Consider the following 16,659-nt stretch of genomic DNA (forward strand, 5'->3'; position numbering starts at 1 on the left):
AACAGAGGCGTCTTTCGTCAAGTGTTGGCGGCCTACATCGAGGCCAATTGCCTTTTCCAAGCTCGGAATACCACCCTCTGTGTCTACGTCAAGTGCCTTCTCCAAGTCCAGCACCCTACGAGCGCAAGAATACTGCCTCTGGGACTTGGTTGTTGAGGAATGAAACTGAAGGATGGTCTGAATGGTACAAAGACTCGATACGACGAGCTATATATAATGTTAGCCCAATCCCTCAAAGGACAGACCTTCTAACTAACCAAGGCGGATGAGACTGGAAAACCACCAATCTCGATTAGTACCTTCCAGCCTACGAGGAGGAAAGCACAGATGAGAATGAATTTCAAGAAGCAAAGAGAAGCATGAGCAAAGAGTGCCCATCGGTTTGACCGCTGAGTAGAGCGAGGTAAACGTATATATTTGATGGATAGGGTGCAGAGCTCCCCACAGGTCGAAAAAAGAAGAACTTCCAAAGCCAAGGACGGGTCAAGCCTTCGAAGAGCACTAGTAGCAGTGTTAGCACCGGAAAATTGGACTAGACTGGTCTAACCATACCTCAAAGAAAGCACAACTACTGAAAAAGCGTTCTATAAGTAATAATATTGAATCGATAATTCCGACTTTGTGTACTTCCAGGTGATAAGTGCATTTCTGTGAGATTGTCTCTCCATTCTGCATATCCAATACCGATCCAAGAATTTGTTATAAGGTTCTGGGACAGGGATATCTTTGTCAAGCACAGTGGCCAGAAGTTGACGCATTCCTTGGTGACCATCTTTGACGGTATTGGTGGCTTGTAGAAATGAAAATATCATGTGCTCCAAGATTGTTCGCTCATTCGTAAGAGGTTCGCCTTTTATAAGAGCGTCGAAGTCCGCTAGGTAATCGCCCTTGAAAGATTGTGTACCATCATCTAAAGAGTATGGAAGAAGTCGTTTGTAGCAAAGCAAGGCGGCAAGCGTCAATGCAGCTTGGTCTGTTGTCTGAGGGCCCTGAAGGTCTCTAGCCAATCGGCGATATAGCCTCCACCCATCATTTGAAGCTGCCCATTTAGTAAGAATACGAGGGAGCTGGCCCTGAACCATTGAGCTCCAGGTAAGGAAGACTAGTATATTATTCTCTGGCGTTTTGAGGGTGGGCTGCATATGGTAAACGTGTGCACTACTCTTTGTTAGCATTTTTCTTCACTAATCACTCGAGGGCGAATACATTTGTCCGCGGATTTCATCGACCTGCGCTTTGCCAAGTTCGCACAGCACGTCGGCCGGAAGACCCTGGGGAAAAGTTAGCATTGGATAGACCTGCTATTTAGATATCATACCAAATATCCTTGTGGGAAGCCGATGGGAAGGAGGGCTATCATTCGACTAGTTAAATGCGCAATGTCCAACGTGTAAATATCGTCGTCGGCGAAGATCTTGGACTCTGAAAGCGCGTTGAGCATTGCCTGCAAGCTAAAAGAACCAAATCGAGCTGATCCAGAAATGCTGAAGAGAGAACCATATAAGTTGGCATTGGTCTTGGCTGAGTTCTTGGGGTTAAGCTTGCGTTGTCGGACATCATCCCTCCCGCCAGAAAAGACGAGCAAGCATCGGAGAAGTGAAATGAAGTGGAGTTCTGCTGTCTGTTGAGGATACGCTGGGGCTGACTTAAGGAGATCCGTATGATCTCTCCGAAAAGCTTGGAGTAATTCATGCTCGTCCTTCCCAAGAAGTTCAAGGATAAGGGGAGTACTGTAGTCTGTGACTAAATTGAGGCTGATGAACTGAAGCCATTGGGCAAACCGCTTTCGGACCTGAGGATTAGAATCCTAATCAAGATGAGCATTACTGTAAGTAGCTAAAGAGGCGGTGGAGCTTACCAGCACATCGTGGTTTAGGATAACCCATTCAAGCGGTATCTTCAGCTTCGATGGTGCGATGCGGCGATAGTACAATACCAGCTCCTGGGTGCGCCTAGACCAGATTGCCTCGATGGCATTTTGAAGAAAGTGGGCTTGTGCTCTCGCTCTCGCTCTCGATATGCCGTACACCTGTGCTTCCGCGTCTGCTGGCTCCGTCCGGTCGAAATTAAGGTCGAGTTGGAACTCAAACTTGTGATCGAGAAGCCAGGGAATGTATGATTTGCAAACGGCCACTTCGTAGAACTGGCCGTTACAGCACTTCCTAACAATAAATACTCCGGGCACTGAACGTATTTGGACCTACTTGGAATTGTCTCGCTCGATGGCGTCTGTTGGCACGAAGCAAGACTTCCAAGGATCATTGATTATAGGTATGCGAATAAGCTCATCGATATCAAATCGGACATACTCAAAGGTCTGTGAAGTAACTGTGAGTCATGGGTTTGGAGAGAGCCGAGAGAGAGAGAGAGAGCCTCACCAACTGAATCTTACGTGTGACCAAAATTCCATCGTGGCTAGGGGCGGCGGCTTTGGGTCCTGGGGTCGGCAGCTGGGTGTGCAACGCTAGCATCTCGAATTCTGCAGCCTTAGCAGTAGAAGAATACAATATCTCAGCAAAACGGGGCAACGACTCCTCTCCCTTTGCAGAAAGAAGTCGTCTATATGCATGCGTACATAGAGCTAAAGAGAGTTACAAATGAGAGGTGTAATAGTTAGCCACATACATCTTTCCCCTAATTGTTTGATAAGGTGCGTCGTCGTTCAAAGAAGGCCCTGACCCCTATAGGGGTTTGTAGATTCGCCGCGTTTTTAGTTCAATGAGGCGCTGTACTCCACAAGGGGTTGCAGATTCGCCGCGTTTTTAGTCCGATGTGGCGCCTTTTCATTAAGGGTTTGTTTGCTTTTGTTCCATTGCTGCCATACACTCTCTGATATCGATTTCTCAAGGATCCGGTATGGGTCCGAGTAGCTGTTGGGACTTTAGGAGGGCAAACGCATGAAAATCTCTGCAACGCCCGGCTATAGTGTAAAGGTATTGTGTTGTAATATGGCGAACCATTTTGCAAACCATGGGCCTGTATTATAAAGTCTTCTCTAGAGCCAAAACTCGTTGATGGGTGGAGCTAGCTAGAAGCTTGTTGGAACATAACAGGTCTTGCAAAGGAATAATACCCCCAAAAGTACACCCCTACCTATTCATTGCATGGCTTTACCATTGGCCGCCAACCCTACAATCTTCAGTCACCGTGCGTCCGTATCTTTTATGCTGCTCTTATACTCTCCTCCTTGGCAACGACAACTTCCTCCTTCCGGTCCTATTATGTCTGAATTCGAGTGTTCTTCGTTTGGTGGGCCATCCAGCACGGAGGTATGGCCGGTGCACGACAATCACCGTACTTTTCGTCCAATCTAGGATATTTGTGAGTATTTGGTTGCAGCTTCGGGGGTCGAACTACCTGAATTCAATTGCGACAACTAAAGGAGGGCAACGCTTGTGAGTCGTCTTATAATTGGTACACCATGCCCGAACTGTATAACGGACATGCCTACATCGAAATTCGACTTGAGTATAGTCACACATTGTGAGGTGCGTTTGTGGAGTGGCGGGGAAAGAGGACTGGCAACTGATTTTGGGCGGGACGGATCTGAAGTGGTCTTATGTACCATCACAGACGATGCTGCTTTACTTCCGTACTTCTCCACACTGATCTTACTAGTCTACCACCGGCATATCCACGAGCTTCTTTTTCTACGTCGCTTACTTGAGCAGGTAACTTTTTGCATCTCAAGATGCCGTCTGATTTGCCCTTGTACAAGAATCAGACCGGACACTGGGTGCGACCACGCTGTAAACTACGCTCTGAGAGGATTGATGTTAAGCCAGCTCGGCACAGCGTCACTCCCTGTAAGCTATGAGATGCATACCTAGACTCGCCACCACTCGACAGTACCGACCTGAGGTTATTTAATGTTTATCTTTCTCTTTAAGGCCATCGAATTGTTCAGCCTCTACCATATAGCCTGCCATGGAGCCTTTTGCAATACCCGAGCAACCCCCAGCACTCCCTGTTGCGAAGACGTATATTTACAAGACAGTTGGGGAAATACTCATTCCTATTAATGTATATCTGCCTAAGGCTCTGGGTGTCGCTTGCCCGATCATGCTGTTCATCCACGGTGGTGGTTGGTTAGGTAGGAGTCGTTCTGACTACTGTCGCCCCCTCTTCCAACACTTCCTCTCCCTCGGGTTCATAGTCACCTCTATAGACTACCGGCTTCTCCCAGAGACCAGCCTGGCTGGCCAGCTTGAAGACGTTCGCGATATGGAGCCCTGGTTAAGGCATAGCCTTCCATCCATATTGACGGACCCCACTTTGAGCGTAGATAGAGATAACATTGTTGTGGTTGGTGCCTCAGCGGGTTCACTCCTGGCATTCCTAACTGTGAGTACTATCCTTACGCCGGAACAAATGGTGTTGACAAGAAGTAGCCCAAATTATAGAGAGAGCACCCGACTGCTATCCTCTCAATGTACGGACCAACGAATATGCACAATGTCCCATCTCTCAGAACAGGTCGGTTCTCGAAACTTCCACCACTACCGCCAACTCCAGAGCTTCTTGCCGCTGCAACCACATTCGAATCGCCCCCCACCGAAATTGCCCCTCCCAAGAACGCGGAGGACTATATAAGGCCTAGGGAACTCATGGGCAGGAAAGTCTTCACCAAAAGTCTTATAGCAGAATTCTTAATCAAGGGTCTGCTAAGAGACGAGAGTGGTGCACTGAAGTTACCAGAGAAGGGGTCCGTAAGCGAGGAACAGATTGATGCAATCAGTAAGGCAAAGGCTTGACAATCAACGAGACTAGTTTTGACTGGATGTATAGGTCCACTGCAGCTCTCGCAAAGCATCAATTACCCGCTAGTCTGTCAAGTAATGGCAGAGGATGACGATATCTTCGACAATTCACACGGATATAATCTCCACAAAGCACTTAAACAACGCGGGGTAGAGTGCAAGACGATTGTTGTATCTGGCAAGAAACACGCTTTTGATATCTAGGAAGTGATTGGAGGTAAAATAGACAAGACAGTTATTGGCCATGCTGTAAAATGGGTCACCTCTTGGTGCAAGCCATTGTTATAAGCCACAGATACTAGGTCACCTCTTGGTACAAACTAATGGCTAATGGTCATCCTAATAGAAGCCTTTCACCTCACAGCCCTCACTGATATTTTTAACAAATAGCAACGAACTCGCTGTAAACTCCACACTCTTTGGGTTTCCAGCCTCGTATAGGTCGCATGCCTTCCGACCAACCATGCCCTTTTCCACTATTAATTGTCAGTTCTGAAAGGACAAGTTTGCTTACATTACTTACTCAGCTTTAACACGTAAGTCTGAAGCATTTTAACAGAGTCAATAAATGTTTTGTCATTGTTTACCATATCCCTCGATCTCTGTTCGTCCCAATTCATGTCAAGTGGCTTTCGCCCAAACACATAATGATAATGCGATAAGAGGGAATTAGAAGAGGCAATTGCTTCCTCAATGAGCGCCTATAGCTTCGATGGATGTATCCAAAATCCGAGCTGAGGTCGTTAGCGTCTTGCGCTTTCCTTAGATTAAAAGAGCTTACCGGGTCTTTGTAACGTTTCCAAAATATGTTTCTTCCTGCATCAAGCTCTTGAATATGCAAGACTAGAAATAAAGCCAGGGTACCAACTACCCACGCGTGCTGTTTCTTGGTTTGTAGCAAATCGTCAGCATCCTTCAAAATCTCACTATCTAATTCTTTCATTCTCAACTCTAATCGGTGATTGACTTGGTTTGCCACCATGCGAGGTATGGGTATGCAACCGAACCACGCAGAGTCTGTGTCTTCGATTTTCGCCCTCCCTAGATAGTCATTATCAAGACCAGTTCTCTTTTTTCTTTTCCCAGAGAACTGGCACCCTTTCATTATAAGACGGAGAGCTGTGTACATCTCAAAACACCGCTGTATAATTGGTTCCTTTTACATTAGCTCGTGAGCCGATAAATCTAAGAGAAAGCTTACCTGATTATGAGAACATGCTAGCCGGAAGAAGGTTGAAACAATGTCTTGACGTTTGCATGCTTCATATATAGCATATCTGATGCATTTCTTGACGTATTGCGATATGTCGATCCGGGGGTTTATCAGGCAAAAAGCTGTAGTCTTCGCTACATGCAAGCTAGATGAATTTTTCTGAACGGCCTCAGTCTGGTAATGTTCAGTTGGACGAAATTCACAGCATTCTACGAGCAGAGGAGGTCTATCGGGGTAGTGTTCCAACTCCGCGGTTCTTCGAGAATTCGAATCGCTCGACCGTACAAGCGTAAACTGGGTTTCGTAAATTTCATTCTACCCTTGTTGGAATTATTAGTCTCAGCTACGGCAACAGCGTCAGGGTAAAAGAACATTTTTCGAAGACCTTATAATCTGTAACGCGCAATCGAATGCAAACCTGCTGTAGAATATGTTGTCTAACACATCGCACACAACGAGGTTCCCCAGTGCTCGAAGAAGTCTTCTGACACTAAAGCGAAGTTAGTGTATCAGTTCCCTTATTGCAAAGTAAGAGAAAATACCTTTATCTTTCGAAGTCGGCATCCTATACAGGGGTTTTGTCGACGATTGAGTGCCAGACTTTGGTTCACGAGAGCCATGCCGGCACTAGGTGACCCAAGCTGGTGCTCAATATTTGGTTAAAGTAGCTAGAGAAGAGGGTATTGTTCGAAGTTCTGGGCCAGATCTTGGTGTTCTGTCAAGGCCAGGCTCAAAGGAATAATGATAGAAGAATGTCCGACACATTCGGCCAAAGTATTGTTCTCCCAGGCTTCATGGCAGCTCGACTAAGAGCGCGGCGAGGTTTGGTGGACGTTGCCGAGATCTGCGAGAGTAGCTTGTAGATTGTTGGCCGGATATAAAATTTGTGAGTAGGCTGTGGCATCATTAAACTCTGCGAACAATGTATGACTCGGGAGATTCCCAGGACGGGTCGAATCAAACGACGGCGAGGGTTGGAAAGTGTTGTCGGGATCTGTAAGAATGGTCTGTGGATCATTAGCTGGGTATGAGCATTGTGAGTTGGCTGCTACACTGGCAGACTGCTCCAATATATAGTTAGGGAAATTCCCAAGATAATTCGAATAAGCTGACGAGGGCTGGACAGTGTTGTCGAAGCCTGTAAGAGTGGTCTGTAGATTACTGGCTGGGTATGAGCATTGTGAGTTGGCTGCTACACTAGCAGACTGCTCCAATGTATAGTTAGGGAAATTCCCAAGATAATTCGAATAAGCTAACGAGGGCTGGACAGTGTTGTCGAAACCTATAAGAGTGGTCTGTGGATCACTGGCTGGGTATGAGCATTGTGAGTAGGCTGCGGTATGGGCAGATTGTTCTGATAATGTATAGTTCAAGAAATCCTCGAGATGACTTGGTCGAGGCCGTGCCGGCGCGAGCCCACTGGTTTGTTGAACGACGTCGACAAACCCGAGGAAAGCGTTGCCGTGATCTGTGATAGAGGAGTGTTGGTTGTTGACCGGATATGAGCCTTGTGAGAAGGCTGCGGCATTGGCAGACTGTTCTGATAACGTGTGACCCAGAGAATCCTCGAGATAGCTCGGTTGACGCGGCGGCGATAACGTCGTGAGCTTGTTGATTCGGAGACCGTCTTTAAGAAATGTGAGGAAGGTTTCTTGGTCGTTGGATGTGTGCCGACAGTCCGCAGACGCCGCGGCGTTGAGAGATTGTTGCAGCTGTAGATTGTTTGAGAAGTGCCCAATGCAGTTCGATTGGGGTGGCGTAAAGAGGCCGTTGGTTTGAAGAGCGTTATCGATCGACGCATGAGAGCCTACTTGATCGTTGACAAAATCAGACTGACCGAGAATGTCCGTATTGATTTGGCTAGATATCTTGTTGCTCCAAGGAAGATGACTCGAGTCATCCTGCGATCCATGACTTGGCTGGTCGAATAGGATGGGTGGTGAGCCTCGCTGAGAGTCTGCCTGATCCATTTGCTGGACTGCGGAAACCTTATCATCACGATGTATGATTTGGTCCGGCGCTATTTAGGTACAGGGAACACGCATCACGTGTTAAATGTGTTGCTGTATTCAACAGCGGTGTCTATCGGCAGAAAGACCTCGCACGTGTCCTAGCGCGGAGTCTTACTCTCACCTCGAGTTCAAGCGAGTTCATCACGTCGCTCGCGATCTCCAACCCGATATTACAAGCGTACACACTACTAGATAGGCTTAAGCATAAGGACATCGACTGGCTTGTCCACGGTGCAGAGACTCGTGTGTATGTGCCCTAACCAGACAGGCAATGGAGTCTGGGCTAGGAACACTATAATTGAGAATTTTGGATTTCGGAGTTTAGATATAAACGAGAATATGCTGAGGAGATCTGCACTGCGAAAGCGTCTGTCTGATTTGGTTCATCGCTATTGACGCTTTCTATACATAACAGTGGACAATGAAATACCCAACTCTATTTCTCTGTTTCCGCTTGCTGAATGAAGTCTTCTACTGCTTTCTTAGCTAAGGCATAAACTTCTTCCACAGACCCATCACCGCAAATCTAATTAACACAATCAGTAATCATCTTTTGCTAGGCTTTACTTCCTCCTTACCTCTTTAAAGTACCCCTCTACTGCTTTCAAATGATTCACAACATCCGAATCATCACTACCTCCACCTAGGGAATGTCTCGGCGTTTCCGCTGATAAGCAGCTCAGAAATAGTACGTAATTTGATTTTTGCACCTATTGATATAAGCAAGACTCTTCTCATGCGGAAACACTTACTGACCTTCTTTTTGAACTCAAGAATTTGTTCCATACTTTCTGGAAACCCCTCCACAAGGCTCCAGCTCTTCCCTTCTTTTCTCCCTTCATTGATTTTCAACTCAAGCAAACTAATCGCCAATTGAGTCGGAACATTTACATCTTCCTCGAGGCAATCTCTCACGAATTTAGCATGGAGGTACGTTTGATCGGCAGCCTTTTCACGTAACACGTCACGTAAGGATATGTGCTGAAAATCAAATCCCTTGCATAAAAGGTCGCATTGAGTCTTCGTGTCAACACCAAATGTACCTGTAAGATAGTTAGTTAGTACCAGGCTAACCAAGACGAGCAAGATATACCTTTGACGAAGATAACAGGAGTTCGCTGGCTTCGCTTTTGGAAGTAAGCCTGTCTCTCTTGCTGCAACAGCTCTAACATGTCCTTTCCTTCCTAAGAATGGATATATTTTGTCTGTCCTTGAAATTCCTCCGAGTTCTGCTCTCCGTATATACTTTGCTCGTACTCATATACCTATATCATACACTCAAATTTATCCATCTCTCGTACCCATCTGCCTTCTGGTGTCGCTTTAGGAGTGTTGCCATTTTCGTACTCTTCCCATACAGCCCGGATATTTGCACCAAGCTTTGGGTCAACCAGTTGTAACAAGCTCTCGATATATCGGATGCCAAAGTCTTCGAGTTTATACTTCTCAGCTACTATTTGTTAGTCTTTGCGCGGTAGTTGTGCTATCTAGAGGCAACAATGCTCACCTTTAGAAACAGGAGCATACGTTAGGATGTCTCCAGCAAACGACTCTACAATGTCGTAACAAAATGCTATCCACCTACACCTTTCCTTATCGACGCCTGTCTACCTCTAGGTTAACAAACATAATTTCGAGTAAATGACAGGACTTACTGGCGCGAACATCACCAGAAATTCCAGCCGATACATATAAGCGGCTACACTCTCAGGCCGGTCAAGCCATCTCTTCCACCCAGTCCGATCCAAGTGCTTAAGGACCTCTAGAAGATAGAGGAAGGGCAGTGGTAATGCGTCTAGTTTCGAGTAAACTACCGGCATAATGTCAGAACGGCGGGAATCGTCGTCGGCTGGGTATTGGATGTCCGTTTTAGATACACAACTGAGACTGATCGAACTATGTATGGTTAGAGAAATTCCCGAGACAATGGAAGGTAGCGTTGGTTCAGGAAGGTTCGATAATTGCGGAGAGGATTGTTGAGAACGTGTACCTTTCAATTTCGTTCGGTGGCGCTATCGGCTCTCTGAGGGGTTTTCGTTTTAGCCTTGTAGCCTTAACTTGTAAGGCATTAACTTAACCTCTCCTTCTCGCAGGATTGAGGGAATAACATCTGTCTTCGATATATTGTAAGACTGGAGATTATATGCTACTTTTTTGTTGCGTATCGCACAACGTGCAGGGTCCTCAAATTCAATAAATTAAGTCTAAAACTAAAATACACTACAGTAACGCAATAAATGCAACAAATAACAGACTTAAAACAAATGCAGAAGGAAAGGCAAATTCAATGAAAAGAGGATAGCAAGCAAGTCCTTGGGGCCATATATCAAGTGAGGAAAGCCCTGAAACCTAAAAAGAAATCTGATTAGAAGAAAGAAGCAACGGCTACAGGCTGAGCGCGTCTTGAATAGTTTTGAACGCAGCCATTAACTTTGTTAGCTCTGCAGGATCTGTACCTAGCTTTATATTATGCTTCTTTTTATACTAAGTAGTAAAAGAAAGAAAGCTGGTCGGATCAAATCCACCTTACGCTTTTATTATAGTTGTATACTGCCCTTCGACATTGATTATCGGTTGAGCTTTGGCCTTTATTACTCGCGAGACTAATATTCCAATAAATGGGAAGGTCCTGTCTTTAGTCGCAGGTATATCGGCCTTTTTCCTATAGACATAAGCACGCTTATTCTCTACTCGATCTCGGCTTTCTGGTTTTTCCTTAATACTATAGGCTATATAAAACTGGACCCTCTTATTTTTTTTTCATTCTATATATTTCCGAAGTAAGTTATCTGCGGCTCTTTTACTTTCTACCTAATCTTAAAGGTTTATATACTATATCTAGATAGGATTTCCTTCTTTCTGTTTATATAAAGCATAAATTACAGGTTCTTTCAAGGGCTCCGGTCCACAGGATTCGGCTATAGTATAAAGGATCTTAATAAATTCATCTTTCTTAGTCTTTCTACTAACTTCCATTATATAAAGGCAATTTAGATATATATTAACTATATTTTTAGTAAAATCTTTATAAAGAAGAACTTTAATATAAGGGCAGGCTTATAATCTAATTGCGATAAAAAGTTACCCGTTATATATTTGGCCTTTTTTATTACCCTTTTTGAAATACTTAAACTTATATTCTATAATTATCTTTTTATCTTTAGTAAAACCCGGTTTTCCTGTATTTAGTTTGTTTAATTTATAAAGGTCTATACTAATATTGGTTTTATCTATACCGTTATTTATAATACTACTTATTATAATATTGGCAGGAGTAGTACCTATAGAAGCAGTACCTATAGGAGCAGTACCTATAGGAGTAGTACCTGTAAGAGTATTACTAGTAGTACCCGTAGGTCCAGTGCCATTTCCTCCAGATAGTAAGGGCTTTGGCACTTCAAAAAACGGTTTTAATATTCAAGTATTAGGATAAAAGCTTGCCTTAACTAACTTAGCAAATTCTTGTACTTTATTAAAAAACTATTCTTTCGCTTTTATATTAGTAGGATCTTTTTCAAACTTTATAGCCTGAAAATGGGCCTTGACTATAATATCCTTAATTTTTTTTATATTAATTAAATTAATTATATCCTTTTTATTAGGATGGCTCTATTACTAACTTACTATAATATTATTTATATCTAAAATTTCTATATAAAGCTTATAGTCGTTATTACTGCTTAAAATCTTTTTTATAATAAATATAATATATATATAAACTTCTTGGATAAAGGCTATAACCTCTTTATCTTTTATATTCTTATTAGCTTTTTTATCTTTAATTAGTTTTAACTCGTAATTTGTTGTTTTTATCTAGCCTTTAGTAATTCCCGATATCTTAACTATAACTTAAAATTCTGGTACTCTCAATTAATAAATAGCAAGTTATAAGGATTTCGACTTACTTTACCAAGTCTTTTTATCCGAAGAAATCTATAAGGCCTTTATTATATAAATCTGTTTAATTTCTTTAAGCTAATTAACCCCAAAAATATTCTTTATATTAATAATCTATTTAATCTCCTCTAAAGATATAGCTTTTTCATATTATACTTCTTTAAATAATATTAAAATATAATTAGAATTTATTTAATCAGGGATTAATTTAAGTTATTAATTTATTTCATCTATCCACTTTTTATTAATACCCGTTGCCATATATACTATTATTAATACTAATATATAAATTAAACAAAAAAGTTTATATTATTTAAGGAGATTTATTTACTTAATTAATCGCCTTTATTATTTGCAGTAATTAAAGCCTTTGCCAGGTAGATCTTCTTAATCTCCTCTGCCTAATTAAAATAATAATTAACTTTAATATTAAGAACTTTCTTAAGCTTTAAAATTTTTATATTTTATTATAATTAATCGGTAGTAATCCACTTTATATCTAGGCCAGGGATTAACTTTGAGGTCGCAAGGCCATTAAATTAAATGGTCCCTTTACCTTTGCCTATTTAAACCGCCGCGGTAGCATTAGTCCTGTTAAATGCAATGTCTGCTATAGTTACATTTTAAAACAAGTTTCTTGGTAGTAAGGTAAGATAATAATACTTAAAAGTCAATAATACTTAAAAGTCAATAATACTTAAAAGTCAATAATACTTAAAAGTCAATAATACTTAAAAATAATACTTAAAAGTCAATAATACTTAAAAGTCAATAATATTCAGAAATTAATGATATTTAGAAGTCAATTTTGCTTTGCTAATTCTCTTATCTAAAAAAATTGCTCTAAAAGTTTTATATCTCTATCCCAACTCTCCTACCTTAGATTTGAGCACTTTTTAATTACTATTTTAGACGCAAATCAGCGTATGTTAGGGAGTATAGCTATTTCTGGAAAATCTACTTTTAAAAGTAGCTTAACATACTAGAGATAGTAATATAGTAGCTCAAGAACTTAATAGCCGTTAACCTAGGTTACAAGGAACCAGTCAGCTATAGCTCAAAGATGACTGCTATAATACTATTTGGAAGGGTCAAGGGCTAACATGTATTAGATGCTTGAAAGCTGTCAGCTTAATCTTAGCAGCTCTAATCAAAGATATTGGATGCTTAATACCAACTTTAGCTATACTTGGTCATTAAGCAATAAACAGCAGAGCGAGAGGATAACGCTCTTGCTTAACTGTTACAGGACTTGCAACACTTCCCTATAGCGTCAAAGGGAATATTACCATTTTGTGTTCATTGCAAGTCTTCGAGTCCAAGGGGCTGTTTTCACTAGGTCAAGTACAATAACAAGTTATCAAAGGGTCATGACATTAGGCAGGCTACTGGCTATGTATATTAAGGCAAAAAATCTCCAACACCAATTGCCTTTATCAAAAAAATAATATGCAATATTAAAGTAGCTAAATTCCAGTCTCTATAACGTTCCTGTAATTGTCTTCATTTGTTCCCATCGCTCTTCTTTTCTATATTACTAATATCAAATTCTAACTCCGCCGAATTGACGCTCCAAGTCCGTTGCAGGTCTGACACCGCCAATAGCTTAATAATTATAACTACTAACCGGAGAACTATATTATAGGCATTGAGAGGTTTCCATTAGCATACCATATTCTCTAATCATAAATAGATGGCCATTCTTATAGTAATACTAATGCCCAGTACCTCTAAAGTCATATACTATAGCTATATATATAGCTGCTTTTTTCTTATTACTTACTAGTATATAGAATATCGAATCTCGTAATATCTTCTCAACTTCCTTAACTTCGTTTCCTATACCTGCAGTTTGGCCGGAATATTTATTATATATATAGTATATAAGTTAAAGATATTCTCCGGCCTTATTCAAGAGCTATATAAGCTTTAATCCAGGCTTTACAAGGCTCTGCTTGAGGGCGAGAAACCGTACCCAGTATAGGAGGCCCTTAATATAGTGTCCTGATTAGGTTCTTGACTTAGATTCTACTATTAAGTTTTCGTATTTCTTTCTATTAATACTTAAATTAACCTGGATTCTGGAAGAACTTATACTAGTCTTGCCTTTCTAATTATTAAGGAAAGTCAGGAGAATAGTATAATCGTATCTTATAAGTAGTATTATAGCTAGAAGCCGGTTATATACCTAAAGAATATTAACTTTGGAGTATAAATTAATATTAATTCTATAATATCTGCAGGTATCTTAAACGAGGTTATAGATATAGCTAAAGGGTTATTCTTTCTTATTAACCTGTTATAAAAACTTATTAATTTGTCTTTAAAGCCTAATAATTCTTTTATATTAGTTATCTTTTCATATAAGTATTCTGATCTGGGAGATTTGGTAGTTATGGCTCCCCTTTAACTAAAGAGGTCCTAATAGAGGAGTTTCTAGTAATATCTTATTAGAAGCCGTAATCTTATAGAGCTTTGCCTTAATTACTTGCATCTTAGTAACTAGAGAAATGAATTTCATATTAGCCTAGATAATAAATTTCTTTATTACCTTATTAATTAATACTTAATAAATAATACGGCTATAGTAGTTGAGGTTTTATAAAGAACCGCAGTAAGTTAGGTAGCTTTTTATCCCGGAGGCAAAGAAGGGTTCGGTACTATTCTTTAGGTCTATAATTAAGCCTTTACTATTTATAGTATAGAAATCTAATATACTTATATATCTATCTATATTCTCTAGGGTAAGAATATATCTATAGGATAGTATAATATAAGAATTCTTATTAAGATTAATTTCCTTAAAAGTAAATAATAGAATAAAGTCTATAACTATTTCCTTAATTATTAGATATATATAAATTTAATAAAATATAATACCTGGATAGACCTCCCTATAAATAAACGGATATTAATACCTATAAACTAATATTTTTATATAGTACTCTAAGTATAGTAGTAGATTACAGGATACTATATAGGATAACGAGTACTATTTGTAATATAGATAAGACTAAGTACAATCCTCTATATATAGTATATAAGGCTTATAATATAACTTGTTATATTTCGAATAATTATAGCTAACTTTACAGGATTCTATATAAAAAGGATAGGACATATTGCCATAATATAGAGCTTTATAGCTATAACTACAGGTTATATATAGTCTTCTATACTAAGTATTATAAACTCTATATATCTTCTTAATAATTATATTCTTAATTCTAGTATTATAATTTTTGTAATTATATATATAGTTATATTTATAAGTTAGTACTGCCCTATAAGTTACTAAATAGAAATAATTAATATCTAAAGGCAGTTTATAATAATAGACTTGAATTTTATATTTATAATATTCTATAACCTATTCTATCTAAATCTAATAGCAAACCTCTTCTAGGATCTGTACCTTATAATATCTTAGCTACTTAGTAATATATCTATATAGTAAAGAGATATTAAATAATATAACTTGGTATTTTGGCTTATATAAATCTCTATAAGATCTCGGATATTTATACTTATAACCTTTCTTTATTCTTAGATAGTATTTAAGGTAATAAACTATATTATATAAAGATATAGAATAATATATATTAGGATAAGAATAACTATAGAGAAGTCTTAATAAGTATTTCTTAGTATATTTGCCTTTAGGAGCAAGCCAAGCGAAATTGTCTAGTACTAAGACTTTAATAGGTATTTCTCTATATTAAAAACAATATAAGGCAAGGTTTGGACTAATTTTGTTTAAGTATTCTAAAATAGAAAATACTTTAGCCTATATAAAAACAGGTTTCGAGATATTAGAGTTACTAATAATATATATCCTATATTATATATAACTTAGTAGTATATTAATATAATTAGAAGTCTTTAAGAATCTATATTTCCGCTTATTATTACTCTAAACTACGGAAATAATAATAACTTTGGCCTCTTTACCCTAGAAGTTATTTATAGTAGTAATTCTTAAAGCATTATATAGTATTATTTTCTAGACTTGGACTTGGCTATTTATAGAAGTCTCCGGGTTATCTTAAAATCCCTAAGCTTCTAACTTTTCTTAATTCCGATCCCTAATAATAATCTCAAAGGAATTCGCTAGCTACTTCTTAATTTTCTATAATTATCCTAAATATAGAGTAATAACTATAATATCTTTACTTTTATATATTCCTTGTTTTATAAGATATAATATAAGAGTAGTAATTATATTTACTTTAAATATATTAGTTCTAGATAAGGAAATAGCTTGGACAGGTTATAGGTTCTTCTTTTCTTAGTAATCAAGCCAATATAAGTAATCTCGTATCCTATTAACTTCTGGATATTCTAATACTAAGGGGTAATCTTATAAATCCGGATAGAATAGGACTCTAACTAGCTCTAAGATAGAAGGGTATATTTATTACTAAGTTTTTAATATACTTAATAGGACCTAGAGATTCCTTACCGGCGGCCTAACGAGACACTTAAATAGTAAGATATTAAAGAAATATTTCTTGCCTTAGGAATTATTATATTAAAGCTTATAGTTATTTATTTAAGGATAGAGCTATTTATAATTACTAATCAAGATTATATATTTAATTCCTAGTAAGAATATAATAAGAGTATATGCCTCGAGAACCTTTCCGGCTTCTTTATAAAGTATAACTTTTACTCGAATATACTAGAGTAACTTAATATTTCTTGCTAGGCCAGATATTATTATACTAATAATATAAGCTTCTTGAAGATATTAAAAGTTCAGTTTACTATAATATTT

At 39.2% G+C, this 16,659-nt stretch overlaps 6 protein-coding genes across 6 annotated transcripts; 1 reads left to right on the top strand and 5 right to left on the bottom strand.

Annotated features, from left to right (window-relative positions):
• Nucleotides 1–1,312: 1,312 nt before the first annotated feature.
• On the bottom strand, nucleotides 1,313–1,768 carry K444DRAFT_538571 (uncharacterized protein; the record flags this gene model as incomplete). The annotated part of the gene is made up of 1 exon (XM_024875551.1): nucleotides 1,313–1,768. A coding segment is annotated over one exon (456 nt), but the record flags the coding sequence as incomplete, so codon positions are not given.
• A 2,159-nt stretch (nucleotides 1,769–3,927) lies between these two features.
• On the top strand, nucleotides 3,928–4,176 carry K444DRAFT_500799 (uncharacterized protein; the record flags this gene model as incomplete). The annotated part of the gene is made up of 1 exon (XM_024873345.1): nucleotides 3,928–4,176. A coding segment is annotated over one exon (249 nt), but the record flags the coding sequence as incomplete, so codon positions are not given.
• Nucleotides 4,177–5,099: 923 nt separating this feature from the next.
• Nucleotides 5,100–5,889, bottom strand: K444DRAFT_633870 (uncharacterized protein; the record flags this gene model as incomplete). Its single annotated transcript, XM_024883671.1, has 4 exons — nucleotides 5,100–5,236; nucleotides 5,284–5,302; nucleotides 5,348–5,461; nucleotides 5,542–5,889. The coding sequence occupies 4 exons, from the start codon at nucleotides 5,887–5,889 to the stop codon at nucleotides 5,100–5,102; spliced, it is 618 nt and encodes a 205-aa protein (XP_024731895.1).
• A 797-nt stretch (nucleotides 5,890–6,686) lies between these two features.
• Nucleotides 6,687–7,993, bottom strand: K444DRAFT_94697 (uncharacterized protein). The gene has a single exon (XM_024888826.1). The coding sequence runs from the start codon at nucleotides 7,941–7,943 to the stop codon at nucleotides 6,780–6,782; it is 1,164 nt and encodes a 387-aa protein (XP_024731896.1). The 5' UTR covers nucleotides 7,944–7,993; the 3' UTR covers nucleotides 6,687–6,779.
• A 546-nt stretch (nucleotides 7,994–8,539) lies between these two features.
• On the bottom strand, nucleotides 8,540–9,349 carry K444DRAFT_94781 (uncharacterized protein). The gene is made up of 3 exons (XM_024888827.1): nucleotides 9,079–9,349; nucleotides 8,742–9,028; nucleotides 8,540–8,695 (listed from the first exon to the last, which is right to left on the bottom strand). The coding sequence occupies exons 1-3, from the start codon at nucleotides 9,155–9,157 to the stop codon at nucleotides 8,549–8,551; spliced, it is 513 nt and encodes a 170-aa protein (XP_024731897.1). The 5' UTR covers nucleotides 9,158–9,349; the 3' UTR covers nucleotides 8,540–8,548.
• K444DRAFT_568909 (uncharacterized protein) lies at nucleotides 8,958–9,949 on the bottom strand. The gene is made up of 4 exons (XM_024877216.1): nucleotides 9,641–9,949; nucleotides 9,493–9,592; nucleotides 9,079–9,435; nucleotides 8,958–9,028 (listed from the first exon to the last, which is right to left on the bottom strand). Exons 1-3 carry the CDS (start codon nucleotides 9,803–9,805, stop codon nucleotides 9,251–9,253), a joined length of 450 nt encoding a protein of 149 aa, XP_024731898.1. The 5' UTR covers nucleotides 9,806–9,949; the 3' UTR covers nucleotides 8,958–9,028; nucleotides 9,079–9,250.
• Nucleotides 9,950–16,659: the final 6,710 nt, after the last annotated feature.

Source organism: Hyaloscypha bicolor (genome assembly GCF_002865645.1).
Source record: "Hyaloscypha bicolor E unplaced genomic scaffold K444scaffold_126, whole genome shotgun sequence".
NCBI classification, from domain to species: Eukaryota; Fungi; Ascomycota; class Leotiomycetes; order Helotiales; family Hyaloscyphaceae; genus Hyaloscypha; species Hyaloscypha bicolor.

What these genes read in the sequence shown, in the direction of transcription:
- K444DRAFT_94697 (XM_024888826.1), bottom strand. Translation starts at nt 7,943, where the DNA reads ATGGATCAGGCAGACTCTCAGCGAGGCTCACCACCCATCCTATTCGAC.
- K444DRAFT_94781 (XM_024888827.1), bottom strand. Translation starts at nt 9,157, where the DNA reads ATGTTAGAGCTGTTGCAGCAAGAGAGACAGGCTTACTTCCAAAAGCGA. An exon ending in TCCTGTTATCTTCGTCAAAG is followed by an intron (nt 9,029 to 9,078) that starts GTATATCTTGCT and finishes ACTATCTTACAG; the next exon opens with GTACATTTGGTGTTGACACG. An exon ending in TTCTTGAGTTCAAAAAGAAG is followed by an intron (nt 8,696 to 8,741) that starts GTCAGTAAGTGT and finishes TTATATCAATAG; the next exon opens with GTGCAAAAATCAAATTACGT.
- K444DRAFT_568909 (XM_024877216.1), bottom strand. Translation starts at nt 9,805, where the DNA reads ATGCCGGTAGTTTACTCGAAACTAGACGCATTACCACTGCCCTTCCTC. An exon ending in TTCTGGTGATGTTCGCGCCA is followed by an intron (nt 9,593 to 9,640) that starts GTAAGTCCTGTC and finishes ACCTAGAGGTAG; the next exon opens with ACAGGCGTCGATAAGGAAAG. An exon ending in GTATGCTCCTGTTTCTAAAG is followed by an intron (nt 9,436 to 9,492) that starts GTGAGCATTGTT and finishes AACAAATAGTAG; the next exon opens with CTGAGAAGTATAAACTCGAA.